This window comes from Phyllopteryx taeniolatus, chromosome 5 (genome assembly GCF_024500385.1).
Source record: "Phyllopteryx taeniolatus isolate TA_2022b chromosome 5, UOR_Ptae_1.2, whole genome shotgun sequence".
Taxonomy (NCBI): domain Eukaryota; kingdom Metazoa; phylum Chordata; class Actinopteri; order Syngnathiformes; family Syngnathidae; genus Phyllopteryx; species Phyllopteryx taeniolatus.
The window spans coordinates 6,069,257-6,093,707 of NC_084506.1; the positions used below are offsets into that span (position 1 = coordinate 6,069,257).

At 41.5% G+C, this 24,451-nt stretch overlaps 2 protein-coding genes across 6 annotated transcripts; one reads left to right on the forward strand and one right to left on the reverse strand.

The window, feature by feature from the left end:
- Positions 1-258: 258 nt before the first annotated feature.
- LOC133477663 (GRAM domain-containing protein 4-like) lies at positions 259-12,237 on the reverse strand. 3 transcript variants are annotated; one of them, XM_061772657.1, is made up of 19 exons: positions 12,103-12,237; positions 11,452-11,618; positions 10,668-10,770; positions 10,474-10,597; positions 9,958-10,146; positions 9,854-9,879; positions 7,152-7,243; positions 6,944-7,035; positions 6,791-6,839; positions 6,274-6,345; positions 6,159-6,202; positions 5,963-6,072; positions 5,361-5,515; positions 5,068-5,085; positions 4,759-4,867; positions 3,962-4,055; positions 3,205-3,289; positions 3,052-3,120; positions 259-698 (listed from the first exon to the last, which is right to left on the reverse strand). In XM_061772657.1, the coding sequence occupies exons 2-19, from the start codon at positions 11,554-11,556 to the stop codon at positions 588-590; spliced, it is 1,647 nt and encodes a 548-aa protein (XP_061628641.1). In that variant the 5' UTR covers positions 11,557-11,618; positions 12,103-12,237; the 3' UTR covers positions 259-587. The 3 variants fall into 3 exon arrangements, with proteins under 3 accessions (XP_061628641.1, XP_061628643.1, XP_061628644.1); XM_061772659.1 differs by lacking the exon at positions 5,068-5,085; XM_061772660.1 differs by lacking the exon at positions 3,205-3,289 and having other exon boundaries at positions 3,052-3,156.
- On the forward strand, positions 12,105-24,438 carry LOC133477664 (D(4) dopamine receptor-like). 3 transcript variants are annotated; one of them, XM_061772661.1, is made up of 10 exons: positions 12,105-12,242; positions 12,531-12,796; positions 13,637-13,750; positions 13,858-13,990; positions 14,845-14,967; positions 15,330-15,448; positions 18,728-18,919; positions 20,516-20,628; positions 22,188-22,717; positions 23,907-24,438. In XM_061772661.1, the coding sequence occupies exons 2-10, from the start codon at positions 12,761-12,763 to the stop codon at positions 24,128-24,130; spliced, it is 1,584 nt and encodes a 527-aa protein (XP_061628645.1). In that variant the 5' UTR covers positions 12,105-12,242; positions 12,531-12,760; the 3' UTR covers positions 24,131-24,438. The 3 variants fall into 3 exon arrangements, with proteins under 3 accessions (XP_061628645.1, XP_061628647.1, XP_061628646.1); XM_061772663.1 differs by lacking the exon at positions 12,105-12,242 and having other exon boundaries at positions 12,404-12,849; positions 13,637-13,744; XM_061772662.1 differs by lacking the exon at positions 12,105-12,242 and having other exon boundaries at positions 12,404-12,796; positions 13,637-13,744.
- Positions 24,439-24,451: the final 13 nt, after the last annotated feature.

Genomic DNA, 24,451 nt, shown 5'->3' on the forward strand with positions numbered 1-24,451 from the left:
AATTCATTTAAAAAACTGCCACTGTAAGAGCATAACAACTAGCCAGTTCGTCAAATTTCGAGCACAGGTGAAAATTAGCAAAATGTCTTTTCATAGGTTATATTATTTCGATTCGTATCCAGTGAAAAAGGCAAAGAAAAAGATAATACAGAAATTTTCTTTCGCAACTCCAGATGCGAAACATCTGGCTCTCTCTCTTCTGATAACATTCACCAACAGGGCAGAAGTGGTACTACACCCCCCAAAAAAACAGGCAGCCAAGTGTTCAAAAGATCCATTGTACTTATAAAAATACATTTCATTTTAACAAATTTTACACCATTTGTACAACCACACAATATTACAAAAAAAACCAAGAAGACTTAAATAGACTTAAAAGACTCGAGGAGAGACAAAAAGGCAAATTATGGTGGAGACAAGCCGCAGTAAAAACATTACATCAAAAGGAGAATAAGAAGTTTAAAGGCTGTAAAAGAGCGTAACATTGATACACGACTTTTGTGTCCCACAAAGTACCTTTTTTTGTTTTGTTTGATATTCAATGAACACAGCACATTTTAGCGTGTTTGGAAGAGGAAGAAGACGACTTATGAGGTCTCAGGGCTGGCGGCCATCTCCATGGCAACAACCTGACTGCGCTGGGCTGAGATGGCGTCGAAGACTTCGTCCCTGTTGGTCATGGCTCCAAACACCATCGGCTGAGCGACCAAAGAAAAAAGCGCCATTTATTCATGTATTTATGAATGCATTAGAGCAGTGGTGGGCACATTTGAACACAAGGCAATAAAGCAATAAATTATAATAATTAAAATGTGTATGTAATATATGAAAAATCATTTATTTTGATGAAATAATTCACTCATTTTTAAATTGTATTGCTATATATAAAATACATTTTGTGGTTAACATAAAAATAAAATGTATTAAATGTATATGAATTTAAATTGTATTACTATATATAAAATACATTTTGTGGTTAACATAAAAATAAAATGTATTAAATGTATATGAAATCTGTGTTTTTAATATAATTCCTTGTAATTCAAATGATGTTGTTTTATAATTAATCTTAATCTAAAAACCTTGGAACACAATTTGAAAATAAAAATATGAAAGTAAAATAAAATGTTACCTGTAACATTTTTGTAATTAAATAATTGGTTAGTTTGATAACATGAAATGGAAATAGGATAATTTGAAAATGAGAAAATAGATTTTTTTTAATTAAAATTTCTATTGATTTAAAAACAATGATTTTATCATTTACAATAAATCTTTTAATCAATTTAATAATTATTCAAATTCAAATTCATACACCAATTATTTAATACAATAAAAATGTGAAAAATGTACATGTCAATTTTTCATGTATGTTGTTATTATTATTATTATTATTATTATTGACGTATTCCTGACAAGTAATGGGGCAGCCGTGGCCCAGCGGTGAAGCTCATCGCCTGCACCCACGGGGACCCCGGCTCAAGACACTGAGCGGCAGAAAGAACGCGCGCAAAAACAAAAAACACCTGGCAGCTTGACAGAGCTCGAGAGGACGCCGCAACGGACCATCCATCACCAGCAACATCCCCCTCACTCGCGCTTGTGGTGTCTTTGAGCAAGACACCGATACCCCCGACTGCTCCCCGGGCGCTGAACCTCTGCCCTCCGCTCCAGTGTGTTCCACTAACAAGTGTACAGTGGGTACGGAAAGTAATCAGACCCTCTTAAATTTTTAAATTGCAGCACTTTGCTAAAATCATTTTATTTCATTTCTTTTCCTCAATGTACAGACAGAACCCCATATTGACAGAATTTGTTTTTGAAATTGAAGAATTGTTGAAATGTTTGCTGTTTTATTCAAAAAGACAAACAGCCATAAGTATTCAGACCCTTTGCTGTGACGCTCATATATTTAACGACCGGTTGCAATGGAAGGAAAGATGAATGTGGCCAAGTACAGGGATATCCTGGACAAAAACCTTCTTCAGAGTGCTCAGGACCTCAGACTGGGCCGAAGGTTCACCTTCCAACAAGACAATGACCCTAAGCACACAGCTAAAATAACGAAGGAGTGACTTCAGAACAACTCCGTGACTGTTCTTGAATGGCCCCGCCAGAGCCCTGACTTAAACCCAATTGAGCATCTCTGGAAAGACCTCAAAATGGCTGTCCACCAACATTCACCACCTGACAGAACTGGAGAGAATCTGCAAGGAGGAATGGTAGAGGATCCTCAAATCCAGGTGTGAAAAACTTGTTGTATCATTCCCAAATAGACTCATGGCTGTATTAGCTCAAAAGGGTGCTTCTACTAAATACTCAGCAAAGGGTCTGAATACTTACGGCTGTGTGATATTTCAGTTTTTCTTTTTTAATAAATCTGCAAAAATTTCAACAATTCAGTTTTTTTCTGTCAATACGGGGTGCTGTGTGTACATTAATGGGGGGGGGGGGAGAAATTAAATGATTTTAGCAAATGGCTGCAATATAACAAAGAGTGGAAAAATTTAAGGGGGTCTGAATACTTTCCGTACCCACTGTATGTGTTAGCTGTGTTCACTGTGATGGGTAAAATACAGAGAACAAATTCCGTGTTCTTGACAATAAAAATGATTCTTCTTTTACTTTATTTTACATATAACAAAATGTAAATATTTAAAATAAGTCCAATAAAGTTTTATGATTTTAAATAATTTAAAAAAAATAAAAATAAAATATTTTTTGTACATAGACATTCTATGAATATTTTAAATGAAATAAGTGGTTATAATTTAATTATAAATACTACAATTTGAAAATTTGAATGCATTTCATTTTTGATTGAAGTAATTCAAATAATTTGTATTATTTACAATAAAGCAATTGATAAATTATTTAATGAGATAAATTAATGGAAAAATACATTTTAAATAACTGATTTTAGGGGGAAAATGACTCAATTAATGCAATAAATAACACAAGACTATTATTAATGTAAATGCTTGGTGGGCCATTGTGCTTATGTGGGGCGCGGGCCATAGTTTGCCCACCCCGTGCATTTGCGCTTCTCACCTTCTGAGTGAATGGCGTCGCTATGGAGATGCCCATCCCAAAGCCGGGTAACATGGACAACACTTTGTACTGGGAGGGGAAGAAGATGCCTTGAAGACAAAATATCTTTTGCGAAGAAGAAAAAAAGAAATTGAGTAAAAGAGGAGCGAGGACCTTCTGCATTTCTGTGATGTCCAGCAGTTTGATGACTTTGTCCCTCTTGGACGAAGATGAGCGGGAACACTCGAAGCACAAGTAGCTGAAGAGGGGGAGGGGGACGACGAGGACATCAGTTTGGATCACAGGCCACGAGCGTGCCAAATCAACAGGTGGCGCTACAAGCTGAAATCATCGAGGGGTCTCGCACAGGGCGCCATTTAAGCTCGCAGCGCCCCTGACTTGCTGTATGGGACCGCTAGATTTTTTTTTCCTACAGATGTTAGCAAGAATCGTGGAGGTTGACACAAACTATTTGCTTTTGCAGGCCACATAAAATAATGAGGCGGGGGCCGCATGAGGCCCCGGGCCTTGAGTTGGACACCTGTGGTTGACAGGTAAGTCGAAGTCAACTAACTTTGCAAACAATCTGTTTTACATTTATTCACAATCATTTTGGAGCGTACTGGGTGTTTTTAGGCCGCGAAAAAAGTCCTTCAAATAAACAGACAAACGGCTTCAACGGACGACCCCTCCCCCCTATTAGTCCGTTAAATCCAGGTTAGACTCTATTTAAAATTAAATAATAATGAAATATTTCACTCTGTAGTAAATTTCATTTGAACTGAATTGAACTAGTGAAACAAATCTCATTTTACAAGAAATTGAAAGCAATATGTAGTACTGACCACGTACAAACATGCAAAATCCTAATCCTCTGTTTTTTAGACTCCAAATTATTTTGAGGCGGTACTTATTAAGTACGACGGCTTACTTGTCAGTGACGTAGAGGACGCCGTTCCGGATGTAGTCTGCGGGCGTCTTCTTGTCACGGTTGATGAGACAGCAGCGCCAACCGTTCTCGCATACTACACAAAAAAAAACAAATTTTTTTTTTTAAATAACATAGTGAAATCAGGTTACAAATTTTATTTCTTCCATGCTCGCAACCTGAAATGTTCGCAAATCAAGCTAATGTTTGTCATTGAAATAAATAGGAATAAAGTTATATTCACCTTATTTTTTTTCAGTGTTGGGCTAAACTAAATACTGTAGAATAAGTGAAAACACACTTCAGGGCTGCCACATCCCACAATGCAACTTGGCTTTGGCATTGCATTGTGTGGGATGTGGCGGCCATTCTCCGGCTAGCTGTATCCATGGCGAAAGAATGCTGAATGTAGTCACGCAATGAGATGGAATGTTAACTCATTCACTGCCGTTTTCTATTCGTCAACTGGAATCCGAACATTTACTGCCACAGCGGTATATATTAGTCAAGTCAGTTTTTCTCGCCCAGCTTATCAGTGCAATTCAGGCTTGTAAACCACTGTAATGGCTAACAGACGCCAGTAGATGGCGGCGTGGCCTCGCTCTGGATTTGAGATCAGCACAGCTTTTGAGTAGAATATCAAGATTAATCGGTGAATCTTGGCTTTTCAAGTCGATTATGAGTATGTGTCGCGGAAGGTAGTCAAAAGTATGTGTCGTGATCGTGAGAAAAGAAGACTGGCCGTGGAGAACGGCATGTTCAAATCGCCGCTGACGTTCAACTTGAGCCTCTCAGTTTACCCGCTAGGGGGCGCTCTCTCTCGGGTACATTGAAGACCTCGTGGAAGGCTCCTCGCTTGGTGCTGTAGCATCGACTTCCTCCTCCTCCATCGTCTCCACTGCCAGGAGCCTGAACCGCAAAAGCAAAAAAAAAAATAATTGAACAATACTGTAAATTAATTATTCCAACTAATTACGATTATACAACTTATGAGGTGTGTCTTTTCTAAGATTCCAACTCGGGAAGATCTCACTCGACCGCAAAAAGACAACGTTAAAACTCCTACCGCACACACGCACGCATGGCTAATTGACATAAAACATACTCACCTGTTCACACTCAGGCAGCTAAGATGAAAAACAAGCCACACAAACAAATGTAAAGAAGTTAAGAGCGGTTAAAATAGTAAAACAATCAGTCTTAACTTTGATGACAAGGTTGGAATGTGATTTTTTAAACTGGCTTGAATATCATTTTTTTTCCAAAAAGACAAAATTATCCTACAAGGGCTGCCTTAAAAACATAAAATATTAAAAATGTTTTCACTGACTTTGTAATTGCCCTTCACCAGGCGGCTTTCTTGTCACGTGGGAAACAAGGTGAAAACGGATCGGGTACTGACCCGTCTGCCAGGCGAGGGGTTGGCCTGCTCCCTCCTCTGGAGGTCCGTGGGCAGGCCGGTCCACACGATGTGCGCCGTGTCGTAGCGCTGGCGGAGTTTGGGGCAGCTCTTGAAGATGAAGTTGATGATAAAGAACTTGATGCCCACAAACACACCTGAGGGGAAGCGGGATGAGATAAATATGACGATTTGTGTTCAGGTGGACTGACCTGTGGTCGCTCCACCATGTTGTGTCATGTTTATGTTCCATTAAGCTATGCGACTTTTTTTGTTCCAACCTATTTTCAGTTTTAGAGATGCTCCAATGTTATGTGGCGACAATGACAAGTGTTACCTTAGACTCTTACATGTGGTCACTCCACAATGTTGTGTGCGTCCATGTTTACCTTTCCAGGGAGCAAGACCACTTATTTGTTCTGTCCAATCTGCAGTCTTAAAGTTGATCTAACATTATGTTGTGACATCATTTAGTCGACCTTTAGACTGTGTCGCTCCACAATGTTGTGTGTGTCCATGTTTATGTTTACAATTTGCATTACAGAAGAGTGACATATGGTGACTCCACAATGTTGTGTGGGATAATGATAGAAATGATCTCGTACCAATGATGAATCCCAGCAGTTTGTAAGGCAGCAGGCAGGAGGCGATGAAGGACACCCACAGAGCCACGTACAGCTTCTTTGTCAACTGAGGCTCCACCCACATGAAGAGACTACACACACACGCACACACACAAATTGGGACGTGGCCGATTATCCCAAGTCAAAACCAGAAGAATGGTCGAGCTGACAATCTTACTTCTTTGTCTTCTCCAAGATGTCGGCCATTCTGCCAAAGATATTCTGTCGATGGGAGGAGAGCGAAACACGATGTGTTAAACTCTGGTTGTTAACCGAAACAGGAGTGACGTCACCTGAGCTCTCTGGGCCACATGCAGAACCAGCTGGAACTTCTCCGACACGGTCAGGTCTTCCCTGGGAGGCTCCTGTAAAGACGGAACGTGACGGCACATTCTGACGCCTGTCAATCATCTTGTCAGCGGCGGCGCGCACGCACACACGCCCACCCACGTTCAGAAACACAAACAATCAGGCACGCCACAAACACTAACAAAATCACACACAATTCATGTACAGTGGAACTAACCACATAGTGGATCCCCATTACAATTGCACTGAAGGAAAAAAATAAAAAATAAACCCTCCAAAATCGTGGGATAAATCACCAATAAAATTGAAAAAAAAATGGGGAAAAAAAAGAAAAATGATTGTGTGTACTGTACACACACAAACTTAGAAAAACATACACACGTACACAAAGGCATTCACATATACAAATACAGTACACCAACAGCACACAAATGCACACGAAAAGTCACCAGCACACACAAACACACACACACACACACACACGCACACACACGCACTTACCACAGGTTCTGAGACTTCCGGAACGATGCTCCACTGAATCCTCCAGCCCCTGAGTGCAGTGCATTAACGGGAACATCGTCATCATCACGTCTTTCGTGTTTCATTGCCTGCCTCCTTGCGATTGGCCGACAGAACCGGGTGGGCGGGGCTTACCTGGCAATGAGGTAGTTCAAAGAGAGGCGCAGGACGGCCAGGAACAGAAACATGGAGATAGTCCAGCCCCGCCACGTAGCGTACATGTATACCTGTCAACAACACACACACACACACACACACACACACACACATAGGCTAACAGTTAGCATTCATCAATTAGCATCGTTAGCATTTAGCATCCACAAGTTAGCGTTCAGCCTCTCACGGTGAAGGCGATGGCCGTGGTGTAGACGGAGTACCAGCTGGACAAGGCCGAGAGGTCCCGCAGGAAGCTGGTGATGGGCCGCATTCCTCTCTCTGCAAAACACAACACAGACTCAAGAATATTACTACTGTGGAAGCAAGAAACCGCTTGGTTTGGAACGATTTCTCCGTTCAAAGATGCTGAATTCCTTCACTGTCACCGATGTATACACCGGTCAAGTTGGTTCTTCAACCGGTTGGCGCGGCAGAAGGCCTCGCCCGGATCGGCGGGGAAATTCCAAAGCTTTCACTTTGCAAATGGCGAGGCAACATTTGCATTTGGCACCTCATCCAAACACAGATTTTTAAGTTTCTTCGATAATACAAAGCAACATCGTTCCCCCATCAGAGACAGAGGAAGGTTTTGGTCAAGTCACATAAAGGAAATATTTGCGTTTCCTCTCGAGGTGTCTTCATTTGACTTTGGACGCTTCCAAAACTAAAGAATATTTGTCTTATTCCTATTCCTAAACTCATTAACACACGGCCTGTATTATGTCACATGCTAGAATGATAGTTGCTCAAGTTGCTAAATGCTGTTGATGCCTTTTTTTAATTAATGCCTTATGTTTTTGATACAAATGCGACAAAAGTTTAAACTGAAATGTAGTTCTATTTAGGTCTATAATTGCCCCACTGAAAATGTTTCTAGACAAGAAAATACTATTTGCTGCTGTGCACAATGTGAACTGAAGAAATTAAAAATTGTCGGCCAATTGGTCCTCTGCTTTTAAGTGAAAGGTCTTATTTTCTCTTATGTATTCATAATTACTCTTTTATGTATTCATAATTACTCGATTATTGGGTAGAATTTTCAGTCGGACACTTAATAGCTAGAATGACAAATATTTGTTAGCTGCAGCCCTACATTCAACTCCCCCGTTATATTGACATTTTTATTGTTGAATAAAATCCTTGCTTCAGGTCCCTGTGGGATTAACCTGCAAAAAAATTGTTCCTGAAAATGAGAAGTTTGCTCCTCAAATGAAGTCATTGATTTCAGGTTTGGAAACTGCTATAACGACCAACAGATCCCAGTAGGTGGCGGCATTGCATCGCTTTGGATTTGAGATCAGCACAGGTTTAGAGTAGACGACAAAGATTGGGCCCTGAATCTCGGCTTGTCACGTCGATTACGAGGGGGAGGAATGCCAACACGCCCCTTCTCTGTTTTCCTTCTGTTGCTTTTCCATTTGAGGTGTCACAAAATCTAATATATATATATATATATATATATATATATATATATAGCATTAAAGTCACTGTTCTGCTTGACATTTCTTTTGCTCCTTTTTCTCCACATTTTGGTCAGAAACTGATGTTTTTGGTGAAACCAACCCATGATTATTACAAACCCCAATCCCAATGAAGTTGGGACGTTGTGTTAAACATAAATTAAAACAGAATACAATGATTCGCAAATCCTGTTCGACCTATATTTAATTGAATACACTCCAAAGAAAAGATATTTAATGTTCAAACTGATAAATTTTATTGTTTTTAGCAAATAATCATGAACTTAGAATGTTATGGCTGCAACACGTTCCAAAAAAGCTGGGACAAGTTCATGTTTACCACTGTGTTACATCACCTTTTCTTTTAACAACATCCAATAAACGTTTGGGAACTGAGGACACTAATTGTTGAAGCTTTGTAGGTGGAATTATTTCCCATTCTTGCTCGATGTACAGCTTCAGCTATTCAACTGTCCGGGGTCTATCGTTGTCGTATTTTACGCTTCATAATGCGCCACACATTTTCAATGGGAGACAGGTCTGGACTGCAGGCAGGCCAGTCGAGTAACCGCACTCTTTTACTACGAAGCCACGCAGTTGTAACATGTGCAGAATGTGGTTTGGCAATGTCTTGCTGAAATAAGCAGGGGGGGTCCATGAAAAAGACGTAGCTTGGATGGCAGCATATGTTTCTCCAAAACCTGTATGTACCTTTCGGCATTAATGGTGCCGTCACAGATGTGTAAGTTACCCATGCCGTTGGCACTAACACAGCCCCATACCATCACAGATGCTGGCTTTTGAACTTTGCGTCCATAACGGTCCGGATGGTTCTTTTCCTCTTTGGCCCAGAGGACACGACGTCCACAATTTCCAAAAACAATTTGAAATGCGGACTCATCGGACCACAGAACACTTTTCCATTTTGCGTCAGTCCATCTTAGATGACCTCGGGCCCAGAGAAGCCGGCGGCGTTTCTGGGTGTTGTTGATAAATGGCTTTTGCTTTGCATAGTAGAGTTTCAAGTTGATTTGCTAATCATTGTATTCTGTTTTTATTTATGTTTAACACAACGTCCCAACTTCACTGGAATTGGGTTTGTACTAAATAACGGAAAAAGCTAGAAACCAAGTTTGTTTTTATGGTGAAAGAAAAGTGTCTCCTCTTTCTTTTGGTAGGTTCAGTGTAGGGCTGCACGATTATGGCCAAACTAATTTTTATCAATACTGTAATCATGATTATTAGTCACGATTATTCTTCATGTTAAGGAAAAATATTTTTACTGCACTACTTTTCAATAAAAAAAATATATATAACAGTTTTTAGTGCAAAATGAGTTTGGGATGATAAATGTGTTGTCGTCAGCACTCTCGCTTTAGTTGTTGCAACAATGAGCAGAAAAATTGCATAGAAAGTCAAAGTGACTCACTGAGCCGCCTCATGTTTTCCGTCAGCCTGTGGAGGAGTGAAAGTGAAATAAATGCGAATACGAAATAGGAATCACTTGTGAGCACGGGAATGTCGGCGGCTCACCTCCTGGCACTGAGCGGCTCGTCCGGCGCGGGCGCCTCTTCTGCAGGCTGCGTGTGGAAGTCATCAAAGTCGACGCCCAGGTGGTCGTAAAGCCATCTTTGAAAGCGACTGTACGCGTCCTCATTTCCCGTGGTGGTGGCGTCACGAGGGGGCGGGGCTTTCGGATCGCTGGACGGCAACTCGTCGAGTCTGTCAAAATAACGGGAAAACAAATATTCTGCCCCCCGAAGGTAGTTTGATGATGCAACATGAAATTTGGTAGACATGTCTATCATGGGTAGAGCCACAAAAAAGTCTCAAAAAGCCATGACTGAAAAGAAACTTTTTTGAAAAATGAGCCCTGGAGACAGTTTTACTTTACATCATGAATTTTGGAAGGTATGTTTATCATGAGTAGACTACAAAAAAAGGCATACCCAAAAAGATACAGGAAGTCTGCCGCTTTGTTTGAAAGTGGCCGTTTTAGGGTCCTTTCTAGAGAGAGAAATGTGGATGTGCAATAAGTCTGTTCCTCACCTGACATCGATGATGTCATTGAGCTTTTGTTCCAGCTCGATGTTCCTGCAACGTTCCCGTTCCAGCTCCTGTCGTAGCGCTTCTACGCCATTTTCTTCCTCTCTGAGTTTCTTGAGCTCCTCCTCTGGATGGTGACGCGATCAGAGTCACATGACACAGCCAAATAAATAAACAAACACTCAGTAAATACTCACGTAAGAAGTGTTTCTCTAACAAGGTGATCTCCAGGTGTCCTTTCACCTCGTTCAGATCTGTTTTGGGTTCATCTTGAGATGCAGACAGACTTCCTGAAACAACCTGAATGAACCGTGCCGAGTCAAATCATAGCAAACTTAAAAAAATGTAAATAAAAAAAAATAATATATATATATATATATATATATATATAGATGTTTGTTTCGCAAAAAGCAAGTTGGTCCAAATTGTATTTAATTTTCATCTGAAACACAAACCAAACAATTTAGACACACTTTGTAGTTTTTGGATTGTAAAAACAAACAAACAAAACAAAAAACATTAGGACAAAAGGGGTGGGGGGGGCATAATAGTACAACAAACATAAGTTTAATATGAAAAAAGTGTTTTTTTTTCAACCGCCATTATTTAATATTTGAAAAAAATTGATTTTTTTTTTGATTAGAAAAACATTGTTGGACAAAAATGTGCCAAAATAGTGATTTAAAAAAGTGAATATATACTTTATTTTTATTCTTATCTAAAATACAGAAAAAGTTTTATTTCCAAAGAAATTGTTTTTTCAAATCTGAAAGTATTTTTTTTAAGAATATTTATTTAAAAAATGGATTTAAAAAAAAACGATTTGGAGATACATGCTTTTTTGTTGTACAGCAACAAAAAGAAATGAGATTTGAAATGCCCGATTTCTGCGGGGTGCCACAGGGTTCACTCCCATACTCCATCTATTGACACGCTCCTAACGTTAGCATAGTCGTGTGAGCTGCGCGTTCCATTTGGCACCTCCTCACTGTATTCCACGTCTGACGTGTTGGGCGACTCCGACAGCTCCATGATGTCATCGCGCCTGTGGCTCCAATTCCGGATCCGGTCCAGACGCCGCCGCATGTTCGGGTCTTGTGGAACACCCCTCCACCCACTGTCTACCTGGAAGTGACTGACAGGGGGTGCTGCAGGGGACAGGAAAATTGTTTAATTGAGAGAGAGACTGAAGCAATGGCGCCAAGTGATAAGAGTTTTGTCGCTAAATGTCATGTTTGCTGTCAGGCGTTCCACAGGGTTCTCTGCCGGATCCTTTGCTATATCCATATATTTTGTGTTTTGACAGCATAGCCTCCATTATAAGTGTGTTACCCTTTTTAAAATGTATGCGCATCTAATGGTTGATTGTTGTCATTGGCTTAGGGTCTTCTAATGGCTTTTTGCAAACTAAATGTTAGCAAAGGCGGTATACTGCCATGACCATGTGTTTATTCTTGTGCTTGTAGTTGTCACAATTCCTAATATTTTGACCCTCAGTTGCACAATAACAAACTTTACTCCGTTTCTCCCTGACAGTGTAAATCAAAACATGAGCAAAAGTGTGCCTAATATTGTGGCCGCTAAAGGTGACAGACAGCCAATCACGTTCGAGCTCGTTCAGCTCGGACACACCTGTAGTGAAGAATGTTGCAGCAAGGCGAACAAGCTGCCTCTTCAAAACACACTTGTTGGTTTCAAATCTCCGTAGCGAAGCTCCGACGAGGCTCCAATCCGACCAGGACGCTCTCCATTCGGCTAAACCTTCGTCCGAGGTAGCATTCCGTCGCGGAAGAAGTTAGCGAGGAAGAGCAAAAAAAAAAAAAAAAAAAAAAAAAAAAAACTCGTTTGACAAGTTTAGCTGTCAACCAACACGCCACCTCGGAGGCGTGGCTACGCTCTGAAACGCGCGGTGACGTCATGACGTAACGTTCTTGAAGAGCTCACAAGAGCTCTATTTTGTTTTACCTATGGTAACGTGAAATGATATGTAATTTATGAGTTCTGGATTTAAAAATAAATTGGGATTTTTTTAAATGACAGTTTTTTTTGTCGGCCTAAAGGTGGCAGTGGTGAACATCCAACGTAATTGTCACACGCCAATGACTATGATGAAGAAGACCAGGTGGAAAGCAAAGGCGGAAGTGAACTTTTCTGTGTCGGAGCAACTTTTTCGACAACTTTCTTGTTTTAAGTACAACTTGGTGGTTTCAGGCGACAACGTTTTTTCCCTTTTCTTTTCTTTTCTTTTTAAACCTGCCTTCGCCGACAAAGAGTCAGCACGGAGGCGGAGATGGTCTCCACCGTCGCGAACGTTGACGTGAAGCAGGCAAGAAACTCAAAAGGATTAAAACAACAACGCTTCATTTGACCAAACTACATGTAACAAAAACATCATTTTTGTCTTTGTGTCGTTTTTTTCTATACATCACACTTTCTACATCTTGACAAATCTGAATCGAAGTATTATGCATGCGATTATAACAAATAGGCGTTAATTTTAGTCACCATGATACTTGTTAAGGTTGATGAATTGTGTAACTCATTTGTTTTCGTTAAATGATGTCCGGCTGTTTGACTTCATTTCCCATATTCACACATTTGAATGACCCCGTAATTAAAAAAAAATTATCAATTTAATTTAGATACATTTTGACCCCCTCAATTATAATCAAGCGTCCTCAAGTCCCTTGAAAGGCGCTATAAAAATTATTGTGATCATTACATAATTTCTTTAAACAAATAATTGAATTATACTATAAATGTACTACATCTTAAAACTAATAATCCTGAAACTGCCTAAAAAGATCCACATTTCCCTTTTTGTGCTTTGAAATTATTTTTTTCTATCTAAAAAGAATACATATTTAACTAAAAATGTTATTTAGGGAATCAAAACATTTTTTACATTTCAGATGAAATAGTATGCGTTATTTTTTCCAACTACAATATTTTACAAGTATTCACATATTTACTTAATAATTCAGAAATTGTCACAAAAATAGGATAAAATAAAATAACAAAAATAAAAATATATCAAAGCCACGAAAATGGCAACTTGCTCAGCCTACGATTTTAAAAAAAAATTAAAAAAAAATTTGTGCTTTCAAATCATAAATTGTCATCACAAATTTTTTATTCTATTTTTTTATTTATTTTTTTTGTACAGAAAGATCCCGAGCAAGCACTGGTGGTGGCCATCTCGTGCTCGGCCGTGTTGGAGGATACTGACGACGGCGAGGTGCACGGTGTGGGCGTGGCCTTCCCGCTGCTGCAGGTTCAAGTAGAAACAAGAAGGGTTACAAATTTTACAGGCTGCAAAAAAATGTGGAAAAAAAAATTTGGAAAAAAAGTCTTTCCCTGTTTTTAAAAAAAAAAAAATTTTTTAAGGCGATGCAGAATGCGAATCGGCGTCTGGTGGCTGCGAATTCTGCAGAGTCGTTGCTTTTTGACGTGCTTCTCGTCACCACTGACGGGCGTCGGCGGCAGAGCGCTCGCATCGTCAGCAGCACCAAACATCATGGTAGGCCTCAGACGTCGTGGGTATAAATACTCTGCACACCCCTGTCACATGCCAGGTTTTTTCTGTTACTCAAAAATGAGACCAAGATAAATCATTTCACAACTTTAATTTGGCGAATAACCGCTACAACTCAATTGATCAAAATGGAAAACAGTAAGGAAAAATTAACAACTGAGATAATTTGGTTGGTTGCAAAAGTCTGCACACCCTCATAATTGGGATGTGGTTGTGTTCAGAAATTAACTAATCACTTTCAAACATGTTAGTTGGGAGTCGGTGCACACCTGCCACCGTTTAAAGTGCCTGCTGAACCCAAGATAAACTTCAGCTGTTCTAATAGGAGTTTAACATTTCTGTAGATGCATCTTGCAGCACAGGCCTAGGCATTTTAAATTTGTGCTGACTGCCATTCAACTACATCCCAATTTATAAGAGGGTGTGGAGACTTGTGCAACCACATGATCTCAGTTGTTTACATTCCCTCAAGTAAATTTTTTTTAGCAGGTTATAGGTCATGTTAATAGTGGATTATTTTTTATTTTTTTAAAGTGATTTAGCTTTGTCACGAAAAAAAAAAAAGTATTTGAACCGGGGTGTGTAGACTTATTCACTATGTAGCTGAAAAATAAGATTGTTTTCACAAAAATACGATTCCAGTTGCTAGAGGGTTGGCAAAAGTTGATAAATATAGCGACAAATCGCTAAGTTGTCGATACTGACTGCTTTTTGTTAGTGTAAGCAGGGCACATCAGCGAGGATGCGCTTTCAACCTTGGAAGCCGCTAAAAATACAATTATGAACCTTCATCGTTGTTGTTGTTGTTGACTTCTTGTGTGGATGTGTTCCACTTCCAGGTCTGGAAGTGAGCCGCTTCTGCTTTTCGGGTCGGGAAGACTTTGTGGAGAGTTTACTTGAAAATCGAGTGCAGCTCTTCCTGTCCGCAGAGCCAGAGGAAGCGTCGCAGGCGTGGCAAAGAGGTGCGTTGTCCTGCTGGTGGCGCCAGAGGACCACTGGAGATAGTGTCAAAATGACTCCCAACTCTTGAGGAATATATTACTTTGATTTAAGTAAGATGATTTGCTGTTAGAACAGGTAAATTTGACTACTTAAAATGTAAACCCAACAGTCTTAAAACGAGGGTTCTCTACCTAAAATAAAATAAAATAATAATAAAATTCATTTGGGTTTTTTTCCAGAACGGTTTTCAATTCACTGAAAAATATTTTTTAAAAACATGTTTAAAATGGAAGTCAGTGTTGGTGTAGTGGTACACTCGCCTGACTTTGGTGCGGTCAGCGTGGGTTCAGTTCCCACAGTTCAGTGACAATTGTTCTTCCAGGTGTTCTGTCGGCGCTGTTGGGCCGTCAAACTTGGTCGAGCTCGTCGGAGCAGCTCAGAGTTTTGTTGTGCGGCGGTGACATCATCACGACACCTGCCAACCCCACGCCAGCAGCGCAGGTACCAACCACATCCCAAAAACATGCACGGTAGGTTGATTGAAGACTCTAAATTGCCCGTAGGTGTGAATGTGAGAGCGAATGGTTGTTTGTTTCTATGTGCCCTGCGATTGGCTGGCGACCGGTTCAGGGTGTGCCCCGCCTCTCGCCCGAAGATAGCTGGGATAGGCTCCAGTGCGCCCGCGACCCGCGTGAGGAGAAGCGGTACAGGAAATGAATGAATGAATGAATGTATATATAAAAAGAGTAATTAGTAATAAAAAACTCATAATAGCGGTATTTTACTGTTACAAAAATCAGTAAAGATGTTTTAAAAAAAAGTTTAATGTACAAAATGTCAAATTGTTTCTTTTTTTAAAGTATTTACAAGTGTGGTACATTGGCTCCCCCTAGTGGTACATTAAACAATGACCAATTTAAATTTCAAACTGCGTAATGTTACAGTGTTCATGTGTAGAGTACAGTTAAGTTGCATTTAATTGAAAAGCTATCATCCGCGATTTCTGGCGCCCCCTAACGCTGAAATTTAACATTACAACAAGGGCCTTCATCGCTTGATATGACGTAGGCTAATTGCTTGTCTGGCCTCCCCGTCTTCCTTTCCATCCCCGCTTGCTTTCTCCTTTCTCTATAGCTCAGTCGACCTGCGCACGGTCCATATATGGGCGTGCCCGTTCGTAGGTACAATACGTTATTTCCGCTACGTCATTTTAAAGCGCCACCAAGTGCACCAGCGTGAGAATGTATCGGATAGACACTAAATATGATATAGACGTGTCAGAAGCTAATAATCTTAATCAGCATTCTGTCAACTACTCTTATAGTGGCTTGAGTGAAAATTACTTTTTTTTTTTCGTAAACAAAAAAAAAAAAAGTTATGGATTATAGTTGTAAGTACAAAACATTTGCATTTAATCTTTTAGAACTGTTTTCTATTTTATTCTATTTCGGTACTCATTTTTAAGTTGTTTTAACGAATCATTAAGTCAAGAGTAAAAAGACTTGATTGCATTACTTCAAATTATTTTAGTTAATACGGCAACATATGTAATACAATGAAAAATGCGCAATTGTTGATTTTACTCTCCATTCCAAATTAAAAACTATACAGTATAATGAGATGCATACTGTGTACATTAAAAATAGTAAATGTACATTAACCAATTGTGGAGGAAAATTTGGATGAATAAATAAAATGTTTTTTTTACAAGTTTCTTGAAGATGTAAATTCTAGGTGGGCCGGATTAAAGAACATAGCGGACCAGTATGTGGCCCACAGGACATACTTTGCCCACCCCTTGGCTACATGCAAACCCACTAACGTTGCGTCGTGTTTTGGACACCCTCGACAGCGCTTCTGGTCCCAGCTGGGCGCCATGCGGGGTCGTTTCGGCGTCCTGGATAGTCCCGTCAGCGTTTCGGTGTTGACGGCGCACGGCGGGCGCCAAAGTTTCGGCGACGCCCTGGCGACGCTTCGCTCTCGCGGCCTGAAGGCCGACGAAGCCCACTGCTTGGCCGGGGCCCCTCGTGGGCCAATCCTGGACCTGCTGAGACCTCACTTCCTACTCGGCGATGGCGGCCTGGAGCGATGACGTCGCGTGGTCGCCATTACGTCGGCCAGCCTTAAAGGGCCAGCGCTTTGTTAAAAAAACATTTTTATTTATTTTTTTTTTTTTTACACACATGGCTGGTTGCTGTTTGTGTGCATGGACTGCACATGCTATGATGTGAACATATTTTGATAGTCTTAATTTAATAGGGTTATGCCCTTGCTATTGTTGCTCTGGTGTAATAAAATCCCAAATATAATCAAAACAAAAACAACTTTTTTTTTTTTTAGCAGAACTCGAATGTGATCACACATCTCAATGCTTTATAATGCACATAATCCATTATAAAATTTCTAACCGTTAGTATTTTCCTTTCAAACTGTGATTATTGGTCAAATCGTATCTCCGGGAGAAAACGTTTGCCCAGTTAGCGCCACGCTGGCGAGAGCATTGACGGCTAGCAGGACGACGGAAGGCGGGAACATAGCGTTAGAAAATCATCCTGATGGTGACGTGACTACGGGTGGCGCGAAACAAAGAAGACCGTCGATTTAATGGATGCGTCTTGGGTTTCGCATGCTAGCCTTCTGTGGACTAGGAATGCTAATGCTAAAGCGGGGATTCTCGTAACCGTGTGTGCCTTCGCCATCAGAGGAAGAGACACAGTAACATGACTTCAAACACCCAAAGAAAAACACACAGGTGCATATAGATATTCAATTCCATAAATGATTTCAATTTAAATTACAAAGAAAACCACAAAGGCGTATTTCGTCACGCAACTCCCTCGCTAGCATTGTTTTAGACGTCGAAAAGGCGACAGCCGCTAACAGACGCACAAGTCCCTTAGTAAGGTTACTTTGTTAATGAAAGACTGATTCCCTCGGTAACGCTTTAAACTGCAACGAGACACGGGCGCAAATAGTCGCACAACTCCCTTGCTGACATGTCAAAAAAGGCGACAGGGCCGCTAATAGTCGCGCAACTTGAAACTCCAAAGAAAGCGACGCCAGGCGCATTTCCATGCACAACTTGGTAACATTTAAGCATCAGACAGACAAGAGTTCTCGGTCTACTTCTGACGAACGGCAGTTTACAAAGGCCGGTGTGTGTGCGTTGCGTATTTTCTTTGTAGTCTGCAGATGACTAAAAATGAATTCATGTTCAAATGGAGCTTATTAAGTCCATTACGACGCATGTGACATGAGCAGCTTTTTGTTGGTGCGGCCTCTCTCCTCCTCCGCACTGCGAGTGCGCATGCGTGCGCGTGTCCGAGGACGAGGGTCGGAGAGGTCGGGGGAGGCGCCGAGGGGCGGAAGGACACGGCGGTGACGCGCGGCTCGTAAGCGGCTTTAATCGGCTAATTCGGCCTCGGGGGCCTGGCGGGCGACTCGGAAGTAAACGCCCGAGCTGAGCGGACCCTCCGCCGGACACTCACCGCACACTGAGGCGGGTCTTTCTGGAGCTTTCTTTTCAACTTTTCTTCGTGGCAATGTTCCTTTTCGACAGCACCGGTGGCTCGTCAAGAACGCTTTTAGTTTGGTTTTGCATGAGATAAGAAGGCTTCGGAGCCCTTTTTCACCGGCGCCGTCCTTCATGAGAGCCCGGGTGGACGCGGCAGAGGGGGGGCGGAGGTGGTGCAGGGGGAGAGGATGGAGGTGACGGAGAACGCCGTCAGCCCTGGGGGGTCTCCTCCCCCTCCTTCTTCTTCTTCTTCTTCTGCGGTGCAGGGCCACAACGTGGCGGCTCTGGTGCTGGGCGTGCTGCTCATCGTGGTGATCGTCGGCGGCAACGCGCTGGTGTGCGTCAGCGTGCTGACCGAGAAAGCCCTCAAGACCACCACCAACTACTTCATCGTCAGCCTGGCGGTGTCCGACCTGCTGCTGGCCGTGCTCGTGCTGCCGCTCTTCGTCTACTCGGAGGTCACTTTACTCATAATTGTCGTTTGCAATCAGTCCTGGCGCAGTCCGTGAAAGCGTTATGTAACTGCGCAGGCCACGATTCAACACAACAGTCGACAGGAACATCATTTTTATAATAAGGGATGGCAAATATGGTCAAAAAGACAAGTTTAGCGGGACTTTAAGATGGGCTTTTCATTATTTTGCATTTGAACAAACAATATTATCCCCCAAAATGAGTCTGAATTTTTGGTTTTTACTATTAATAGTAAATTAACTTATGAACATTTACATTTTTTTTTTGGGGGCAGAAGGATGTGTGTAAATGAAACATTTTTAAAATTCTCTCCATTATTCTGCAATAATTCTTTTTATGTTTGAACATTTTATTTTATTTTAATTTCCCCAAAACATTCTTATTTTTTGTTTTTGTTTTTGTTTTTTCCTGTTGTTTTACATGATAATTTTCTTTACCCAAATTATTTTGCTAATTTGACTTAGAAATTCAGTCTGTTCTTTATTTTATTTTTTAAAGATTTTAGTCTGTCTGAATTAAAAATATCTTTTTAAAATTTATATTTTACATTATTTCCCAGATTTTTATGGCATATTTCTGTCATAATAATGTTTTTGAATTAATCCACCCCAAATTCTATCAGATTTATTTTCATTTTTGAATAATGTTTTAAATTATTATGTGCTAACCAGTCAGCCACCCTGCTGATTTTGTAATATATATATATATATATATATATATATAATTTTTTTTTTAATATATATATTAGAAAATATAAAAAAAAGAAAGAAAGCTATGAAAAAGTTTCTGGATTTATTCTTATGTTAAAAAATATTTTGAAAATTTTAAAAAATATTCCAGAGAAATTAAGTCTGAATTCTTCAAACAAATCTTGTGAAATGTGGAGTTGTTTCCTCCTACCGTGTCATAAAATGTTTGAAGTGACATTTTAACAACTGGACAAGTGTAAAAAGACATATTTTATTGTAGTTGATTTATTTTGGTAGATTTGCATACTTCTAGTTTGTTGTTCCACTGATAGCAGCCAAAGGCTTTGATACAGAACAAGGGTTCGTGTTTAAAAAAAAAAAAAAGAGAGATTTTGGACAGTTTTGAATTTTTTGCATTTGTTACATGCTGTTGCTAATATCTTTTGGTGACGTTTAAACTGAAAGTTCTCTTGCGGATGAAATCCAATCGAGTTAGTCAATTTAGTGTTCAAGGCTGTCATTGTTGTAATTATTGAGCAAAAGTCATCTTGAGCACGGAATTTAGAATCATGTGCTAAAATATTATTAGTGCGCTTATTAAAGGCATGTGCAAGTGTGTGTTATTCGTTTTTTCTTTTGTTTGTTTGTTTTTAAATCAAACATAAAATGTTCAATTTTACGCACTGATCACAAATGCAAAATGAAAAATCTCTCATTCAGTCTGCTTTTTCCATTCCGTCATGTTTTTGTTTACTCAAAAAAAAAAAAAAAAACATAATACTGCAGCCGATTTTTTTATGGGGTTCCATCCCTTGTAATGCTGTCTTTTTAAAAAAAAATTTATTTGGTGTGTGTGTTGCATATGACTGACCGTGTGTGCGCGTGTTCCAGTTCCAGGACGGCGTGTGGACGCTGAGCACGGGCGTGTGCGACGGTCTGATGAGCATGGACGTCATGCTGTGCACCGCCTCCATCTTCAACCTGTGCGCCATCAGCGTGGACAGGTACGGACGGACGCCATTTTGCGAGATACGTCCCTCGTCGTTTATTGCCGCTCCCGTTTGTCAAGCTAAACGTAAAACAAAGAGAATTACACGTTGCGTATTTAAAACAACTACATTGCTTCAGCTAACAAGGCCGTTTAGCTTAATGCTAACAGACAATGCAAAACGCAATAGGCGGGCTATATTTCATTGCAACCAAGAACTTTGTTTTCTACACTCGACTAGGTTGTTTAAAAAGAAATTCAGTCTAAAAAAATAGATATTTTCTCTCAAAATGTTATGGTGCTGTGATGTATTTGATATAAAATGGACTAGAAACACATGCACAGACAATATAACAATAACGGGCATATGATATTTAGTCTGTGTGAAAAACGACCAATGTTACTGCGGCGTACTGAACAATTGTGACCGTCTCCTTCATGTACAAGTACAACACAGTAATGTAGTTATGTAGTTTAATTACAAAAAGTGAAACTCGTTTTATAGATTCACTGCACACAATCTGAGTGAAATATTTTTTTAATATATATGTCTATAACTTTGATTACAATTTTTTATAACACATTTTTACTTTTAACTTAGGTGGAAATTAGGCAGGAATTTGCCCTGTGTTTAACGCACGTACGTACAAATGTAAATGAGAATATATTTATTGCAATTTATTGAGCTGACAGAGCTCAATAAATTGCGCAACAGAAGCCTTGCAGATGACTATAGTTGTGATTTATTAGCTGGAAAATGCAAACGGGGCGTAGCCTGAAGCCTGACACAGTTCCACTACAAATTTGAGAACAATTAATCACATCAATTTATCGTCGATTGTTTTTTTTATTATCATTATTATTATTATTTTTAACAACTGAGCCTATCTAAACGCCGTTGCTAGCCAAAACAGCAACATTTGACTCAGCATTGAATTTGAAGCTCATTGTGACTTTCTGGAATGCGTCATGAAGCGGCGTTCCAAAGCAGACTGCTCGTTAGCCGCTGGTGGGAGGCGGCAAAATGGCCCCCGCCCCGCACAGCATCCGAAATCTGCTTTGAGGCCACAAAGCTGTCGTGTTTTTCCCGTAACAGCAAAGCGAGCGCTCGATGCGATACGTGCCACGTTGAAGGATGGCGCTCGCGGACCAAAACCTCCGAAAAGCGCCGCAAATAAATGCGATGCGCTTACTGCATTTGCCAGCAAATTTGATTAGGACGGCGGCCGGCCGGCTAATGACGACGAACGAGAACAATCGCAGGCTTTTCGGGGGATTTGATGGATTTAAGGAGGCGGGAAAACAGACGGAGGGCAGCACGGTCGCCTCCCAGTTCCGAGGTTCGGGGTTTGAATCCGGGCACTTGCTCTTTGACAAGATGACACCCATCTTGCCTTCGAATGCACTTTTGCAAGACGTTTTGCAACGTATCTCGTGCTTTGGCAATATTACAAAGAAATGATGCCTTATTTTGCTGCTTTAAAAAAAAAAGAGCCCCGGCCTTCCCTTGCCCCTTGGGCAAAACAAAATATCAAGTCTCGAGTTTTCCTTTTTGACGGTTTGCACGGATTGCAGGTTCATCGCGGTGCTGATCCCGCTCAACTACAACCGGAAGCACGTGGACATGCGGCAGTCCGTCCTCCTGTCGGCCACGTGGGTCCTGGCCTTGGCGGTGGCCTCTCCCGTCATGCTGGGCGTCAACGAGGTGGCGGGCCGCCGCCCCGGCGAGTGCAAGCTGGAGAACGCCGACTACGTCCTGTACTCGTCCGTGTGCTCCTTCTTCATCCCGTGTCCCGTCATGCTGCTGCTCTACTGCGGAATGTTCCGCGGCTTGCGGCGCTGGGAGGAGGCGCGCAAGGCCAAGCTGAGGAGCAGCATCCAGGCCTGCCGCAAGCTGCGGGAGGCCAACGCCGCCGCCGCCGCCTCGCTCCCGCCTCTGGCCGGGCTGCCGCCGCTTCTGCCGCCCGTCATCGAGCGGGAGGCCGACGCCGGCCCCACCGCGAGCTTCGCCCAGATGAAGTTCACCCCTGAGCCTCGGCGGAGGAGCAGAGCGAAGATCAACAGCCGCGAGAGGAAGGCCATGAAGGTGCTGCCTGTCGTCGTAGGTGAGGACCAATACGCTAACGACTAAATAGCCCGCCTTTTTCAGGCGTTGCTGTGTTTTTTTTTCGATGCCACTTTCTTCGTTCTTCGTAAATGGCACCAACACAGAACGGACCGACAAAGTTAACTCAGCAAAATTCCACCTTTGCGTGTCAAGCTCGTTTCACGCTGCCTGTAAAGGGACAGTCAATTTTCCACCTTCGGCGGTCGTACCAGATCCGTAACAAACGCGGCGTGGCGCTTGCGTATAAAGCCCCTTTCGCACTGACTGTAAAAGACAAGTTTCCCGCACTTTATCGATTTTGCTGTCTTTTTTACGCGTTGCCGTGTAAATGGCACCGGCGCAGAATGGCCGGGACGAAGTCAGTTTTCCAGCTCGTATCAGAGCCGTAAAAGAGGCGGGACGGGTGTTCAAGTGCAGAGAGAAATCACGGGGAAAAAGTGCGCCCATTAAGAGCAAGCAGTCAGCGCCGGCGCTAATGCGTAGGAGCGCTTCCCTTTGGCACGCAGCGGCTAATCGCGCAGCGCCTTAATCCCGAAAGCCAATTAGCGCGTAAAAGCCGCTCAAATGCAAAGGCCAGTGTGAAATACTCAGAAACTCCCCTGACATTCAAATAGAAACCTACCATGAAATAAATAAATACTCAAAAAATACATGAATATTTATTGAAGACTATGACAACTTCATATTTTATTTGCAGTTCATTAATTCTGGTTACGGGTGACCCTATTTACAGGATTTTGGCAATGCAAAGCTGTTACAATTTAGCAAACGTTTGTGTGAGTGCTTCAAACTTTTGATTGCCACTCCCAGCTGAAATTTACTGTCAAATGAAACATAATTAAAAAAAAAAAAAAAGAAAAAAAAGAATTACCCAATATGTATTTAAAACAACCAGATAGCTTAGTCCTTTTAGCTTAATACTAAGTCATAATAGGGATGCCATAGACGGGCTAACAAAACCACCATCGTTGTTCCAAACAGAAGTGCAACTGGCCGCTTACGGGCTTGAGGACTCGGCATTATTTGCACAGTTGTCATTGTGTCAGACCAACGCAATACTAGTTACTTTAGATCGCATGACACCACCAAAACTCTTGTGTCGAAAGCAATTGTTTCTCACACACGGCGATGCTGATGTGATGTACGGATGTGATATTTCCGTGTGACTGTGAGCTGTTCGTCCTCAGGTGTGTTCTTGCTGTGCTGGACGCCGTTCTTCGTGCTGCACATCGTGCGCGCCCGCTGCCGGACGTGCGATATCCCGCCCGCCGCCATGAGCGTGGCCACGTGGCTGGGTTACGTCAACAGCGCGCTCAATCCCGTCATCTACACCGTGTTCAACGCTGAGTTCCGACGCTTTTTCAAAAACTTCCTGCGCCGCTGCTGCCACTTATGCTGCCGCGCCACATGAGCGGGACATTTTGGGCTTTTTCAAAAACTTCCTGCGCCGCTGCTGCCACTTATGCTGCCGCGCCACATGAGCGGGACATTTTTGGGTTTGTTTGTTTTTGGCTGGGTGGGGGAGGGTCCTGGCTGGACTTTGTTCTTTGCAAAGTTTGAAGCAGCAGAGTGGAACAAAACAGATGTGCGCCGCACGCAGGAATTTATTTTCTAAATCCATCTCATCTTTTCACAATAAAAGCGTTCACCGTAACTTTGCATTTAGTTTCCGTTTTTTTCTTCTTCCTCAATTAAATGATGGCACAAAATTGACAGATACATCTGAGTTTTT